This window comes from Lonchura striata, chromosome 8, assembly GCF_050655825.1.
Source record: "Lonchura striata isolate lonStrDom1 chromosome 8, ASM5065582v1, whole genome shotgun sequence".
Taxonomy (NCBI): Eukaryota; Metazoa; Chordata; class Aves; order Passeriformes; family Estrildidae; genus Lonchura; species Lonchura striata.
Window position 1 is genome coordinate 21801564 of NC_140710.1, and position 14748 is coordinate 21816311.

General features: G+C 42.8%; 1 protein-coding gene across 12 annotated transcripts in view; it reads right to left on the reverse strand.

Moving 5' to 3' along the window:
• The window catches only part of LOC110479824 (uncharacterized), a 112900-nt gene that overhangs the window by 12658 nt on the left and 85494 nt on the right, over window positions 1-14748 (reverse strand). For 2 of the 12 annotated variants that reach the window (XM_085586018.1, XM_085586023.1), the window contains exons 1-2: window positions 6035-9488; window positions 1554-4470 (exon numbers count right to left, since the gene is read on the reverse strand). In XM_085586018.1, coding sequence (XP_085442144.1) covers window positions 8451-8945 — 495 coding nt within the window. In that variant the 5' untranslated portion in view covers window positions 8946-9488 and the 3' untranslated portion in view covers window positions 1554-4470; window positions 6035-8450. Of the gene's footprint in view, window positions 1-1553; window positions 4471-6034; window positions 9489-9687; window positions 10619-12024; window positions 12215-13917; window positions 13973-14348; window positions 14562-14748 lie in introns of those variants that run through there. The other 10 variants (XM_085586021.1, XR_014956931.1, XR_014956932.1 and 7 more) reach the window with 10 other exon arrangements.

Here is a 14748-nt window from a genome sequence, read left to right on the forward strand (position 1 = left end):
CTGGAATGGGAGCCATGTAGGTTCATTCTCATTTTATGGATGAAATTATTGAAAAAGAAACATGGTGACTTGCTGGTGCAATGCAGAATATTGTCTAAAGAAGAAATGGCCCGCAGGTCTGTGGCCATCTCGTTGTGTGCTTTAACCTCTAGGCTTTCCAATGTGTAATAAAATGAATTTTCTGGCTATTCAGTTTTTTTCTTTTCTCAGTGTCAGTATAACAGTAATACTTCTGAAGATATTAGCATTATTTATATTAAATAGGAGATGGTTTTTAAAGCCAATTCATGGTTAACTTCCTCTGGGGCAAATTCTGCCTGTGTTTTCCAATATTCAGTTTATGCTGGCATCAGTAGCACTTCCATGGGTTGACCTCTCTGGACTGGCAGGAGGATGAGGGGCAGGGAATAGGAAAACCCATAGGTTTACCTGCTCACTTCAGAAAATGAAGCTACACCCAATCCCTTGCCCTTCTTCTGGCCTCCCATGAAAGCTCATCTGAGTACAAGCACCACACACTAAAAGACATTTATTCCTTCTGCTTCATTTGAGCTGTGGCAAAGCTGGTAGAAACTGTCATATTATCCTTGGAGAAAATTAAGGATCTCCTGGGAAAAGCAGAATTTTACTACTTTAGTCTACCTTTCTCAACCCCTGCTTAAATGAAAACAAAAACTCATAGTGGTTTATTTTAGGGTTTTTTAAGACATTGGTTAAAAAGTTGTGCTGAAATTCAGATAAGCCTTTTCTCTGAGCAGTCAGTGACCCCAAGTCAGTGCCACCGTCTGTCATGCAGTCCATAGCAAAGCTAAGAACACGTTTTGTTCTCTTTCCCTTCTCTTTGTGGCTCAGCACAGAATTCAGTGATACAAATGCTAGAGCCCAACTGCAATGGTTGTGACAACTGTGGGGAAAGGCTGGTCAGCCCTGTGGCTGAACTCCTCACCCGTTCCTGTGGGGAGAGGGTGCCTGGCAAGCACACAGGTGGCTCCTAAAGAAGGTCACCAGAAGTGTTCATGCACACCCTACTTATTTCTGCACAGTATTCATTTATTCAAAATGCTTCTGAGCCTATCTCCTTCCTTCTTGATTGAATTTTTATCATGTTTTTAAATCTATGCCGATTTCAGTGTGGCTGCTTTAATTTCACAGAAAAGAAGTGTGGGAGCAGCAGTCTGGGTTCCCCTGGATAAGAACGGGACTATGTGCTACTTGTGTTTGACTATGTCTGCTGTGAGCCCTCGAAGTATCAAGTCCTTCCAAGCAAGACATAAATCTTTTGTCAATGAAAAGGCCACATTATCTCAGCTGTTTCTTTTCAAAAAAGCTATCTGATCAATAAGATAAATATTCAAGAAGGTTATTTAAAAGAAAAAATAAAAGTAAAGCCAGAAGACTATTTCTTATGTATTGAACATTTATGAAAATCATAGAGACTAGGCATCTGTCCTCATGGCATGTCTCAGGTCAGTCTAGAAATGCAGTAATTCAGGAAAAGGATTTTTAAAGGGGTAAAGAACTTAATAATACATTGGCTGGAATATAATTTTTACCTTCTGAGCCAGTCCCTTGCAGCGAAGCTACAGATTAACTCCTAAAACAACTGGGTGCAGCTTTCCTGGGTTAACCAAGATAGAACAGGGTCAGTCCAAGTGTGGGATTGTGAAGAGTGTCATGTTGAACTGGGATCTTTATTCTCAGTAAATATCTTCTTGTTCCCAGGTATCTTCATACTGAAAAGTGTGAAGAAATTAAACTGATGACCAGCAAAAGGCAACAGATAAAAGAGTCATGGATTTATTATTTCTCTATGAATCCAGTTACTCTCTTTTCCAACTTCTGTAGGTGTTGAATTATAATTTTGGTACTGTTGATACCAAAACAGGGCAATCTCAGCTGTGTATGGGTAAGCTGATACAGTTTTCCAGCATGTTGGCCTTGTACTATCCCAATCCCAAAACAACCCCAACACAGAGCCCTACCTTTCTCTGTAATTCAGCTGTTTCTCATAAAACTCCTCCTTAACCACCTGGGAATTCCTCACAGCTCCACGTGAGGTGGTGCTTACCCTGTGATCTGTCACATCCAGCAATTTCTGATGCCATATTCAGGAGTTTCTCAGGCCATGCTCTGTGAGGTGTGTCCCATCCCCTGACCACAGCCCTGGCACTCAGTGGCACACCCACAGCCAGGGAGAGAAATGTGTGCATTCTGCTCAACCAAACCAGAGTCACCATGGTATGCAAAATGGTTCTGGGTTGATGTGATACTCCTTTTCCATGCTGCTTAGTTCCTGATCACTGATGGAATGACTTACTGAAAGAACAAGATGCACCATCTGGTCCCAGACAAAAGCAGTTAAATAAGAGCTTGAAAGGGACATAAAGATGTTTGTGACAGCCTAAGGGATGGAGGCCACTGCAAGAAGAATGATGAGTTCAGAGATGACAAAACAAAACTTTGAGTTGAGAATGTGTAGTTTAGGAGAAATGTCTTTAAATGAGGAGGATTGGAAAACTAAACAAAACCATGATAATCATTGGAACTGTTAATAAGCTTACTTATATTAGATTTGGATAGGTCCTCAGAGGAAAATAAAAACATCTTGGTGTAAAAAAGATCAGCCACAATAGCAAAGTGGATAGTCCTGGAAGTGCAAGGGCCTTTTTATGTGCAATTTTGGAAAACCAAACTATGAATATATGATTTGTTGCATTTTTTGTTATAGAAAATTTTATCCCATTTTTATGATTTTAGGATTAACAAACAATATCCAAGTCAAGCATAAAATGAGCAGCACCTCATTCAGCACATTCACTGGAATTTCCAGCGTATGTATAATTTTCTTCTGGGAACATGGATCTAGAAATTATTAGAAAACAATATGGCAGGAAACTCTTATGTTAAACATTTGGGTTATGTATCACAGATTGTCTCAAATTCTCTGACTTTTCAGATTTAAATATTTTCAAAGTTTTTTCTGAAGCTTTTAGCATATTTTCTCCTAAATATGTACAAGCAAGACAAGATTAATGGAGGACTCTGCTCTTCTGTTATTGTTTAAACACTGATGCTTAAGGTTTAAATTTACAGAGAAAAAAAAATTCTACATCAAAACTAAGGTGTTGCATGTTTATTTACAGACCAAGCTCCAGTAGTAATGTCTATTTGTCATGGAAACTGATTTGAGTTTAATTCTAGTCTCTCTTTTGCACTAGGAAAATGTGAGTTTCATTTTACTTGTCTCTGTTTCCAATTATAATTTGACAAAAGAAATAACCACATTACCTATTTGATTTGCCAGAACTTTATCCCAGCACCACCTGTTGAGCCCTCGGCACTTGAATTCTGACATAGAGCAGAGAACAAAATTATGCAGTTGGCATTCTAACCAGCAAGGATGCCAACAAAAGCATAATATAGTCTTTGTGCTCAAAGCACAACAAAATATATATTAAGCTACCAACTGCAAAGGTTTAAGCAAGCCACATTTAATTATACATGAACATATCTTTCCGACAAATAGCTCAGTAGAAAAAATGCTATGGAAGTTAGAAAGAACCCTTTTGGTTTGCTTTGCTAAATATTGCAAGCTTAAAATAAATAAAGTTTCACAATGCCATATAGATTTATATCAGAGATGGCAAGAGGACAGCCAGCTGGTTTATTCAAATAGATGGGTTCAACACTATCAGCTTCCCAGCTTAAACAAAACAGCCCATGTTCACATCTGGCAAGAGATCTGACCTGGTGCTGCCCTGGTATCCCAGGAAGGTGGAAGAAGAGGCTGCCAGCACTTGTCTGGATCCAGACCTCTCTTCTGCAAGTAACTGGGAACAAAATAGAAAGGATCAACTGTGTCTTTGATGCATATTTCTGAAAGCAGCAGAAGGGCTACCAGTAGTTCTAGCAGTGATGTTACAGCTTCCAGAATTCGTTAAAAGATATGAGTCAAATCACTGCACACTTTTTAAGGGACCATTTTAAAATACTGGTGATAGTGACAATTCTCAGATTTTTGTCACCTCCCCAATAAGTCTACAAGAGATTTAACTGGTAAAAAACCCAACTAATTTTGTAAACAAGGGAACAAACCAGCCATAAATCACAAAGTAATGGAAAGATTTTACTTACTGTGCTAACTTTTGAATCCTGAGCGACTTAAGTAATCTCTTCCACAGTGGGCTCATGTAAGCCTAAATGGAGGAGACACCTCTAGATACCTGTTAGATTCCCCCAGGTACAAGCTCTGTTGCCTGATTCCTGAAAGGTATTATATTCAAGCCAGAAGGCTAAGTGAGAACGTCCTCTGATAGGAAGTGGAACATTTCCTATTGTGTTCAGAAAAGTGGAGAAAGTTTTGCCTGTGGATTGCTTTCTTACCATGCGTTACAGCAATCAGCACTCAGCAGAACTTGCAGAATCTCCATCTTTGAAGGGTTCAACTAGACTGGACACAGCACAAGTGACCTGAAATAATGAGACCTGTGTTGAGAAGGGGATTGAACCACCTACAGAAGTTTTTTCAGCATATTTTATCTATGATTTGAAAACTGACCTAATGAAATCAGAAAGGTTTCCCTTAATGTTATTCAATTTTAAAGAAATACATTTTTGTCTTATATTTTAAAGATTGGAATAATGTAATTACTATTTATAATAGCTTCTAAAATGTACTTTGATTTTTTTTTTTTTTTTTTTTTTTTTTTTTTTTTTTTTTTTTACTTTGGGGATTGATTAAATAGAAGCACATTCATAAATTGTCCCATAAGTATATTGGGTGCCTGTGGTGTCATTCCAATCAGCTGATGAAAGTGCTTGCCTAAAACTCTAAAATGGGGGCTTGAAACTTACCCCAATATCCTTAATTCTTCTGTGCTGAAAATGTAACCTGACAATTGTTAATGAGAAAACCTTTCCTTCAAATTTGTAACAGAAACTGTAAAACACTTTCTAAGAGACAGGCCATCTTTATGAAAGCCAAATCTAGTTGATCTCTCCTTCTCAATTGCAAATATCCCTTGTGGTAACCACATTTCATTCAGGAGAGTAAGACTACAGGAAGTACACATATGACAGATAGTTTGGCATCTTCCACTTCTGGATTTCTCAGATGTCTAACAGCCAAGAAAATGTTCCATCCTTTTAATTTCTTTCAAATAGCTGATCCTTTGTAGTACTTACTCTAAATGAGAGCTTCAGATGGAGTATCTGGATAGTGTTTCAAAAGGGCTTCAAAGAACTCTCCTGTAATAGAATCCAGCATCTCCTAATTTCTCCCTTGTTCAGAATAGCTACAAATGCTTAAATTGAAATGTGGATAGAGCTTCACGTTTTGAAATCATAAACTACCAGAAATGCACTGTGTGGTTTACTGCCTTCCACAATCTCTCTAGCATTCCTGGCAATTTGCTGCCTCACAATCGCCTTCAAAGCTACTGGAAACCTGGAACACTTCCTTGCCCAGCAGAAACACAGGAGAGCAGCAGGTGGATTGATGAGCTTGACAAGTGACTTTTTCACCCTTGACTGCTGTTCTGAATTTAATGAACCCACCCTGAATGTTAGAGGCAAGCATTTCAGCTTGAAATTGATGTTCTTGCATGTAAAACAGATAGGAAAATTATGAAGTTCTACAGGTAAATTATAATGACCTATAAAAAAGGCAGCACCTTTTCAGGCAATTGTTAAAAATCTGCTTTGAGTAACCCAAATGCCACAAATACTGTTTAGCTCCTTTTTCACTCAACAGGTAATTTATATTAATGCCTTGTATCATTATATAAAGTGAGATTCACTATTGAATTTAATTCCACTTAATTCTGGACCATTTGGGAAGCATTAATGGTTCTGGAATGAAATGTCAATGTTCTTTCATTAGTTTAGTGTTTTGTGTCTGCAGCACTGCTGCAGTGGAATGCCCTCACTTTGCATCATGCTTCTCTTTTTTGAGTATTCTGATAGTGCACACACACCCACACCCCCTTCATAAACCACTGACCCTAGGGATCTTTTCACTTTAAGCTGAGTTTACCTGTCACTGAAGGTGACTGAGGTCAGCTGGCTTCAAATGACTGATCTATAACCCACATTTCCTGAAGAGATAATTTAAATCCAAAGAGAGAGTCTCATAAATTCCCAGGGAGATCTTAGTATCATAAAAATAGCCTTGACACGACTCCGAAGTTTAGCCTCTGCCTTGACAAAGAAGAATCTAAGTCAGCTCTGGAGCAGATCCTTCACAGGAGATACTTCTCAAAGTTGTCCTCAGCAGTCTGTGTCTTCCTTATCTTTTGGCACTTGTCACTGATCCCTCTGCCAGCTTTAACTGATAGTGAGATACTGCAGCTGATGAAGGTGGGAGAGAAAAAGAAGTTCTACTTCTCTGTATCTCCTCCTTGACATCATTATTTGTGCAGGTATTTTTGTAGAACTGTGCTCGGGGTGATGCAGGGCACAGACAAGTATTTGTATAGGAAAATCCTACCACAATTCTATAGAAACAGCTCTAGGAGTTTATTGTATTTGTAGAATGAATCTTGTTATATTTTTTAAATGACCTATTAGAGATCTACACCAAGCACAACATTTGCTATTACATTCTGTGGAGTTTTTGCTGGAACTTGTCCTGTTCTGCTTCATGCCCATCATAATCACATTGTTCCTTCTGCAACCTGAGCCCTTGACTGCTCTGAAAACTGGTTGAGATTTACCCAGTACTGCTTCCCAACACAAAGTGATTTCCTGTCTCAAATGACTAAACTGTTGCATTGAGCAGAGAAGGACTCTAATTTCACTGTCGCCCTCTGAGCTGGTAAGATGATTTATCCGTTTGTGTATGTGCTGAAGGCTGCCTGTGAGGAGCAGGCTCTGGGAAGGGGCACGAAGGCAGGTGATGATTTCATTAGGCAGCACCTAATACTGCCTGCTTTCATTGGCACCTCCCCATGTAGGCAGCTATGCAGACCAGGCAGCATAAGAAACACTCATGAAATTCCTATCAATTGTCTTCAAAGAATTGCCTTGATTCCTGATTGCTTTAAGACATATAAACACATTTTACCACAGTGATATTGCCCATTACAAAGGGATAGCCAATGCACAAGGAACTTCTTCCATTATATGGCAGTAAAGCCAAACCACTATGGCTCTTGCCAAACTTGTTCAAAGTTTACATGGATTTGGTTTGATGAATGTGGTGGAAAATTATATCAAATATTTTGAGTACTGGCCCACGCACCTCCTTACATCTCAGCAGTGCTTCTTTCAGCTTTTAAAAAAGATTTCTAAATTCAGTTTCTTTTTATTTGGATTATAATGTTTAAAAAATAGACCACATTAAATAGAAAATAATTTCCTAATTGGAACCTATAAGTAGTGATTTGTGCTCTGCTTTTTTTTTTTTTTTTTGGATGCTGCTGTTCTATGGTTATCTGTTGCCTCTAAGGGCAATTGCTCCTCACATGCTATTGACATAAATCATCTTGTGATGGAGATGGTACAATGCTATACTGAAGGTAACTGGTACAGTGGCAAAAACCATGGGGCTTGTCCTGTCTCACTACCAACTTCATTAAATTTCTGTGGGATGGATAGTTGAGTGAAATCAATGGACTTTTTAATGCACTATGAATGTTATTGACAACAAACTAGTAATAGAGAGGCTCCTCCTTCTCCTCAAGTTTCAGCATTATAGAGAAGGAGTAGGTAACATGGCCTGTTTTAAAACCCTGAATATCTTGGAATATTTTATTATTTTGAATGGCTGTAAACTAATAAAACTTCAGCTTTCTTATATGTCATTGGAAACAATCAAACCAGAAATATTTTGTCAGAAGGAACGTTTGCAGACAGCAAGCTAAAATATTTGCTTGGTTGTCTTTGGTACTCCTAGTATTTAAATGTGGGGTGTTCCAGGACTGTCGATATGCACAGGACTCTTAACAGGAGTTATAAGCAGAGATCAATAGTTCTTCCTACAGCAGGTCATCGGGCACATAACTTACTGAAATGGAAGGCTCAGTGCTTTTGACCTCCCTCCTACCTCAACAAATAAATCTGGGGTAGGGCAAACATATTGCTTGGGGTCTTCTGGAAGTCCCTGCATTAAGCAGAGCCCCTTGGGGAAAGAATTAATTCGTTTAACCGGGTTGGGCACTGCGTCTGCAGACGAAGCACGAGGAGGCCTCTGGTAACAGATGGTTGCATTCAACAGAGGATCCGGACTCTGCTCTGCTCCCTGAGGTAGATCTCTGCTACCCTTGGGGGCAAAATTAGACTGGGAAATCTAAGAAGGTGTCTTAATACATGGTCTAACATTCAAGAGAATCAGCCTCCGATGGGGAAACTTTCCCTCCTAAAGCGCCCCTTCCTTCTGATGAGCCTTTGGAGGGCCAGCAGAGCCCGTTGCTCAGCAGCACGATGGCAAAGCAGCCATAGGTGCTGCAGCTTTACATTATGAATTCAGCCGTCTCCCGCCTCCGCTGTGCCGCCAGGGCTTCGGCCAAAGCGGCGCTCAGGTACGGGGCAGCCCGGCGGCTCCTTCCTTCTGCTTCATGCGGACACGAGCCCGCCGCTCCTGCTGGCCCGCTGCCTGCGGCGCAGCGCGGCTGCCGGGCCGGGCTCGTCCCGTGGGGCCCATCCCGTCCCCTGGGGTCCATCCCGGGCCGTGGGTTCCATCCCGTCCCGTGGGGTCCATCCCGTCCCCTGGGGTCCATCCCGTGCCGTGGGGTCCATTCCGCCTCGTGGGGTCCATCCCGTCCCGTGGGGTCCATCCCGCCCCGTGGGGTCCATCCCGTCCCGTGGGGTCCATCCCGTGCCGTGGGGTCCATCCCGTCCCGTGGGGTCCATCCCGTCCCGTGGGGTCCATCCCGTCCCCTGGGGTCCATCCCGTCCCGTGGGTTCCATCCCGTCCCGTGGGGTCCATCCCGTCCCGTGGGGTCCATCCCGTCCCGCCCGCCCCGACGCGGGAGCGCAGTCGGGAATGGGAGCGCTGCGGCGGGCGCGGCCGGCAGGGGGCGCTGCCAGCCCGCGCGCCTCGGCTCGGCCCCTCGGGAAGCGGCCGGGAGCAGGCGGGAATGGGGAGTGGGGAACGGGGAATGGGGAATGGGGAATGGGGAACGGGGAATGGGGAACGGGGAATGGGGAATGGGGAACGGGGAACGGGGAACGGGGAGTGGGGAGTGGGGAACGGGGAATGGGGAATGGGGAATGGGGAACGGGGAATGGGGAACGGGGAATGGGGAACGGGGAATGGGGAGTGGGGAATGGGGAACGGGGAACGGGGAGTGGGGAGTGGGGAACGGGGAATGGGGAATGGGGAATGGGGAATGGGGAACGGGGAATGGGGAGTGGGGAATGGGGAACGGGGAACGGGGAGTGGGGAGTGGGGAACGGGGAATGGGGAATGGGGAATGGGGAATGGGGAATGGGGAATGGGGAATGGGGAATGGGGAGTGGGGAATGGGGAATGGGGAGTGGGGAATGGGGAATGGGGAGTGGGGAGTGGGGAGTGGGGAGTGGGGAGTGGGGAATGGGGAACGGGGAGTGGGGAATGGGGAATGGGGAACGGGGAGTGGGGAGTGGGGAGTGGGGAGTGGGGAATGGGGAACGGGGAGTGGGGAATGGGGAATGGGGAATGGGGAGTGGGGAGTGGGGAGTGGGGAGTGGGGAACGGGGAGTGGGGAATGGGGAACGGGGAACGGGGAATGGGGAGTGGGGAATGGGGAATGGGGAATGGGGAGTGGGGAATGGGGAGTGGGGAATGGGGAATGGGGAATGGGGAACGGGGAATGGGGAATGGGGAGTGGGGAATGGGGAGTGGGGAATGGCTGCATCCGCTCCTCCCATCCCGCATGGGCCTGAGGAGAGACACGAGCACCTGGACTTTAGTTCCTGATGAAGAAAAAGGTATCGAAGAAATAAAGTTTAGAAGGATCCTGACCTCCAATTTCTCTGAGATATTAAAAAAGACCTGTCCTGGAAAGATTTTAGTTGTTTTTTGTACAAAATGAACTGCCATTCTTCGATTTTCTACAGTTTGCGATTGGCCATGGCTTGCCCAAATAGACACTAAATTCAAATATATTTTCCCCCCTCGGATTTTCTTTTCTCCTTCAGCTCAGAACTTTTATTTTTGTTTGCTTTCAGGGACATGCTGAATTTCTCATTCTCCCCTTTTCTGTCTCCCCAAATGACTCATTTCTTTGTTTCCTACTGTGCTTTTGTGGGAAAGGGGGTTTGAAAAGGGAGGGACCCTTTTTTTCGGAGCTGGACACATAGGGTTTTTTTCCTAGTTTGGTTATTAAGAGTTGAAAATAATCCCTTCAACCCACAGCATCTCCCAGTCCCCTGATTTAGCAACCTCTGGGGGTCCTGGGTGCTTTCTGTTGCAGATCCATTTAAAATATTACATTTATAATATTTCTATATTCTTTGATTCCTTAATATGAAAGAAACTGAATGAACCATTTAGGCTTACCTTTCCATGCTTAAAAAATAATGAAATACGGCAGCTTATGGCTTTTCTCCTCTGGATGGCAGTAACTCCTGCTTAAACATTCGTGACCTGTGACTGCAATATCCTGCAGCAAGGGATTTCCTTTTGTTTGTCGGTGTGCTATCCAAAGTAAACATTTAATTTAATTCCTTTCATGTATTTTTCAAATCTAAATTTGAAAGCTAAGTAAGCTTTCAAAGAAAGAATCTGTTTAATGTAAACATTTAATTGCACAGGTTATGTATAAAACCAGAATAGGAATCAGAAGAAAAGGATTGGTGCTGCACATTAGCATTTACTGTATCTAGCTGCCTGTTTCATAAAAATTACCCGATGATGTTGAGAAAATCAAGTGCCTTGACATTAAACAATGAAACAATACCAAAGAGACAGAAATGTCCTGAGAGGGTACTAGAACATCTGCCCCTTTAAAATGCTCTGATTGTAACAGCACATCTGGATTTCTTGACTGTTCATTACAACATGAAATTTTAAGACAGAAAATACATCTTGTGAAGGTGATTTACAAAGACCTACTGTGCATTTATGCAAGTTAAACAAAAGGTATGAACAGGAATTAAGCCCTCCTCCCTCAACATCTGAGCAAGTAACACTTCTCCAGTAACAAAGCTGGACTTATGTGTAGGACTTGTGTCTCCTCACCAGCCAGGACTAACTCTACTGCCTTGTTTTACTGCTGGTGCAAAGGAGGCAGTTCAGAGCAGCAGTTTTCAAAGATCAGTACCTGTATTTATGCAAGTGAATCTGCACTTCCTGCTGATGCTGGCCAGCTGAGGTCTGTCCTTCAGAGCCAGAGCGAGCAGCCCCATTTCTGGGGTGCTGTAAGGGCAGTGCTCCCCAGCTCCTGGCTCAGCAGCAACACCATATGGAACTTCTGTATCCATATATAGATATATATAAATCTATCAGACAGCAATTACTGATTTTAGTTGTGCATTCAGTTTCTAGTCTGTGGACTGAGATGGCCAATGGGCCTCTGGTTTTTGGTAAGTGGGTGTTTTTCTACCAGGAGATTAGTGCGGCCAATTCCTTTGACAAATTATCTGTTTTCATATGGAGAAAAATTCCTTGACTCCTAGAAGTAAGGAAAATATTCCTGCTCACTTATTTTTCAGTAGAAAGAACCAAATTTGGCAAGTTTACATTAATATTTCCAGACTCAAGACATTATTTATATTTTCCCTCCAAATTGCTAATGCTCAGGAAAAGTAACTTACCTTAGACAGCCCTATTTCTACAGCTATTGTCCCAGTCTTCAACAGCCCAGTGCTGCCCTTTTGCTTGTCCTGCCTACATCTGAATGAGGAAGCAAAGCAGTTCTGTGGTACATGAGCCAATCCCATAAAAGGTCCTACCCAAGCACTGGAAGCTCTCTTTTGTGACAGAAACATCAGTCCAGCACTGGAAATGAAATGCTTTGGGACGACGTCTTGTCTCCTGAGTTTCTTCAACAGACAGGGGAGCAAACTTTGTTATGGTCCTGCTGGAAAAAGAGTAGCACCTACCTGGTGACATGAATCCAGCTCCACAGTCCAGAGGGAAATGGAATCACAGACACACCATGTTTGTACAGCTTTGTTGGGGTCATTTTCTTGAGGGGTGTAGCAGAGATGCTCATGAAGGTATCAGTGGGAGATTAACTTCAGATTACTCCAAGCTAGTGACTTGGGCTCTCTTTTTGGAATGTAAGGAAACCTGAAAAATAACAAAGTGGGTGCAGCTAGAAAGGTGATTTTACAGTTTGCCGCAAAGCTGAATTTTCAGCCTTTCAGAAGATGAGCAAAAGTAGATAAATTGTGTTACTCTGGTTTCACTGCAGGTCCACACCCTTGAGATCCCCAGATTTGCTGAAAAATTTTCTCTGAAGACTTCATTAAGTTCTGGCCCTGACACCAATTTGTCAGCAAAAGATAAAGCATGTTGAGAAGCCATCCCAAGAGGCTCCTCCTTAGCACATTTGTGAAGGCCAGTTGCTGCTCATACTGACTTCTGAGCCCAGGGTAAAAGAAATAGCAAAAAGAGGGATGGCCCCCACCATGAAACAAGTAGAGGGAAAATACGTGACTGGTGTCATGCTTTTTGTCCTATGAAACACTGCTCTGTCCCACTGCAGTGCCCAAGTTTGCCTCTGTTCACCATGGTAGTAGATAAAGGAGGGACAGGCATGTAAAAAAAAAAAAAAATTAAATTTGATTAAATGGTCAGCTGCAGATTCATTTTCACTGTATAATTTTCTAAGTATAAGCTTTGTCCAGGATGGAGGAGGAATGCTTCTGCCATGCAACAGTGGCCTACCAAACACCTCTCTCAGCCCTGTGAGCAATTTGAGCAGCATTCTGCATGGTCTGCTTTTGAAAAAGATGTAGTTCATAAACCCCCCCTTTCCCTCAGCTCCAAAAAATATCTGTACCAGTTTCCTAGACAGTGATGTGTACACATGGTGTAGTAGAAATAGAGACAAAACACACGCAGCACTGCACGTGTTTCAAAAACCTGTGTTCTTCAGCTCCCTGGTATATCAAAATGGAGTCTGATGGAAAACCAGGATGCTTTCCTGCGTGGTGCTGGGAGCCACTGCGACAGCTGAGGTCAGGAGAGAAGGCATACAAGAACATTTCTGGCTGAGTTCCAGAATAGAGAGATTTCAAGTTTCTTGTCAGGACAGAAGAGCACTGTGCACTTGTATTTCTAGCTGCTGGCACTCCAACTGTACCCAGCTAGTCAGAAGGACCGGTTATAGCTAGAGCTCAGTTTGAAAGGACATTTCAAATAGATTAAAAATTCCTATTCATTACAAGCTTCTAAACTAAGTAAAACTCACTGAAAGATGGGTTTCCTTCTGAATATTGAATAATTCTTTACATTGTGATCAGGAAATAAGGTTAATTTGGACTCTCAGTTTAGAAACACATGCATGGGATTTATGCTAGCACTCATAATGCCCAGAATTACAGAACTGTCAACAGTTTGTCAAGAAAAACACTCACTCTCACTCACTCTGGACTTTTTAAAGAGAAAAACAATTTAAAAATCTGTTTGGGACAGCATCCCTGTCTCTCAGACTTGAAACATCTTGCAACTGTAGGAGCACAAATATAAATGCGAGATGACCTGCACTGTGTGCAAGGTATGTGAAGTTTTTCTGAAATGCCTCCTTCTATTTCCCCACACTAATTAGCACGTGCAACCTTTCAACAAGGCTTTCTTGCTTTCTCATGCAAATGCAGTAGCAGCAGTGATGTACAGCACAGCCCTGGAAATGAGAGCAGGGCTGCCCTTTCGGGTCCCTTCTAGAACTTGCTGTCTGTGTGTGCTGCATAAAGCTCCTGCAGTGTTACATGAACAGACAGCACAAATAAACTCCAGCATAGTTACCACTATTTTCAGATTTGATTTACCTGAGCAAGGTCTCCTTGGCTTGTCTTTCTGTGTAGCACCAACTGCTGCTTCGACCTGCAGGAAACCAAAGGGAGAAAGTTTTCTGTGTGGGTTACACACTTTTTTCCAAAAGAACCGTTGTATAAAACTCCCTATGCTTTCTGTGTTGCTGGAGTTGCCTGAGGCAGCTCTGTCATTGTTGATAATACATTAAGCACAATACATCAGCATGCCAGAGAAAGAGATTTCCCAGGATCAGCTATGTCCTTTGTGGAGCAGTAAGCAAGAATGACTAAGGTATAAAAGGGCATACTGTGGCGAAGCTTTTATGTGAGTGGGGACTGCAGGAGCAGAGAAGACATTAATGCCTTCTGCAAGCCATGAAGAAATTAGCAAGAAGTATAAATGGGAAATCAAAGACAGTAGAACAGTCACACATCCAAAAAATCACCTGGACAACAGAGCTGAGTAATTGAGAAGCAAGAATCCTGCTTTCATGTGATGGCCCAACTGGCTGCAGAGATGGGGTTAGTTTGGCACTCATGGGCTCCTTCCTGCTGACACTGTTGAATCAGAAGAGTTTATTGCAGAACAATCTGAGCAATATCTTGAATCTTTAACCCCAGTTTTGCATAATTCAACCACAGTGGTTCAATGGTCAGGACTGTAAGTGAAAAGAAAGGATAGAGTCAGTTTGCAGGAAGCAGATGTCCTGTGACAGATGACCAAATTATCTTTAAGCTGATACATAAACTGGTTCCTTTGCAAATCAGCAGAATACAATACCCAGCTGCTATAACCTCCCCAAGTGTAATGTGTGCATCTGCATTTTCTGCTTGATTTCCTCTGCC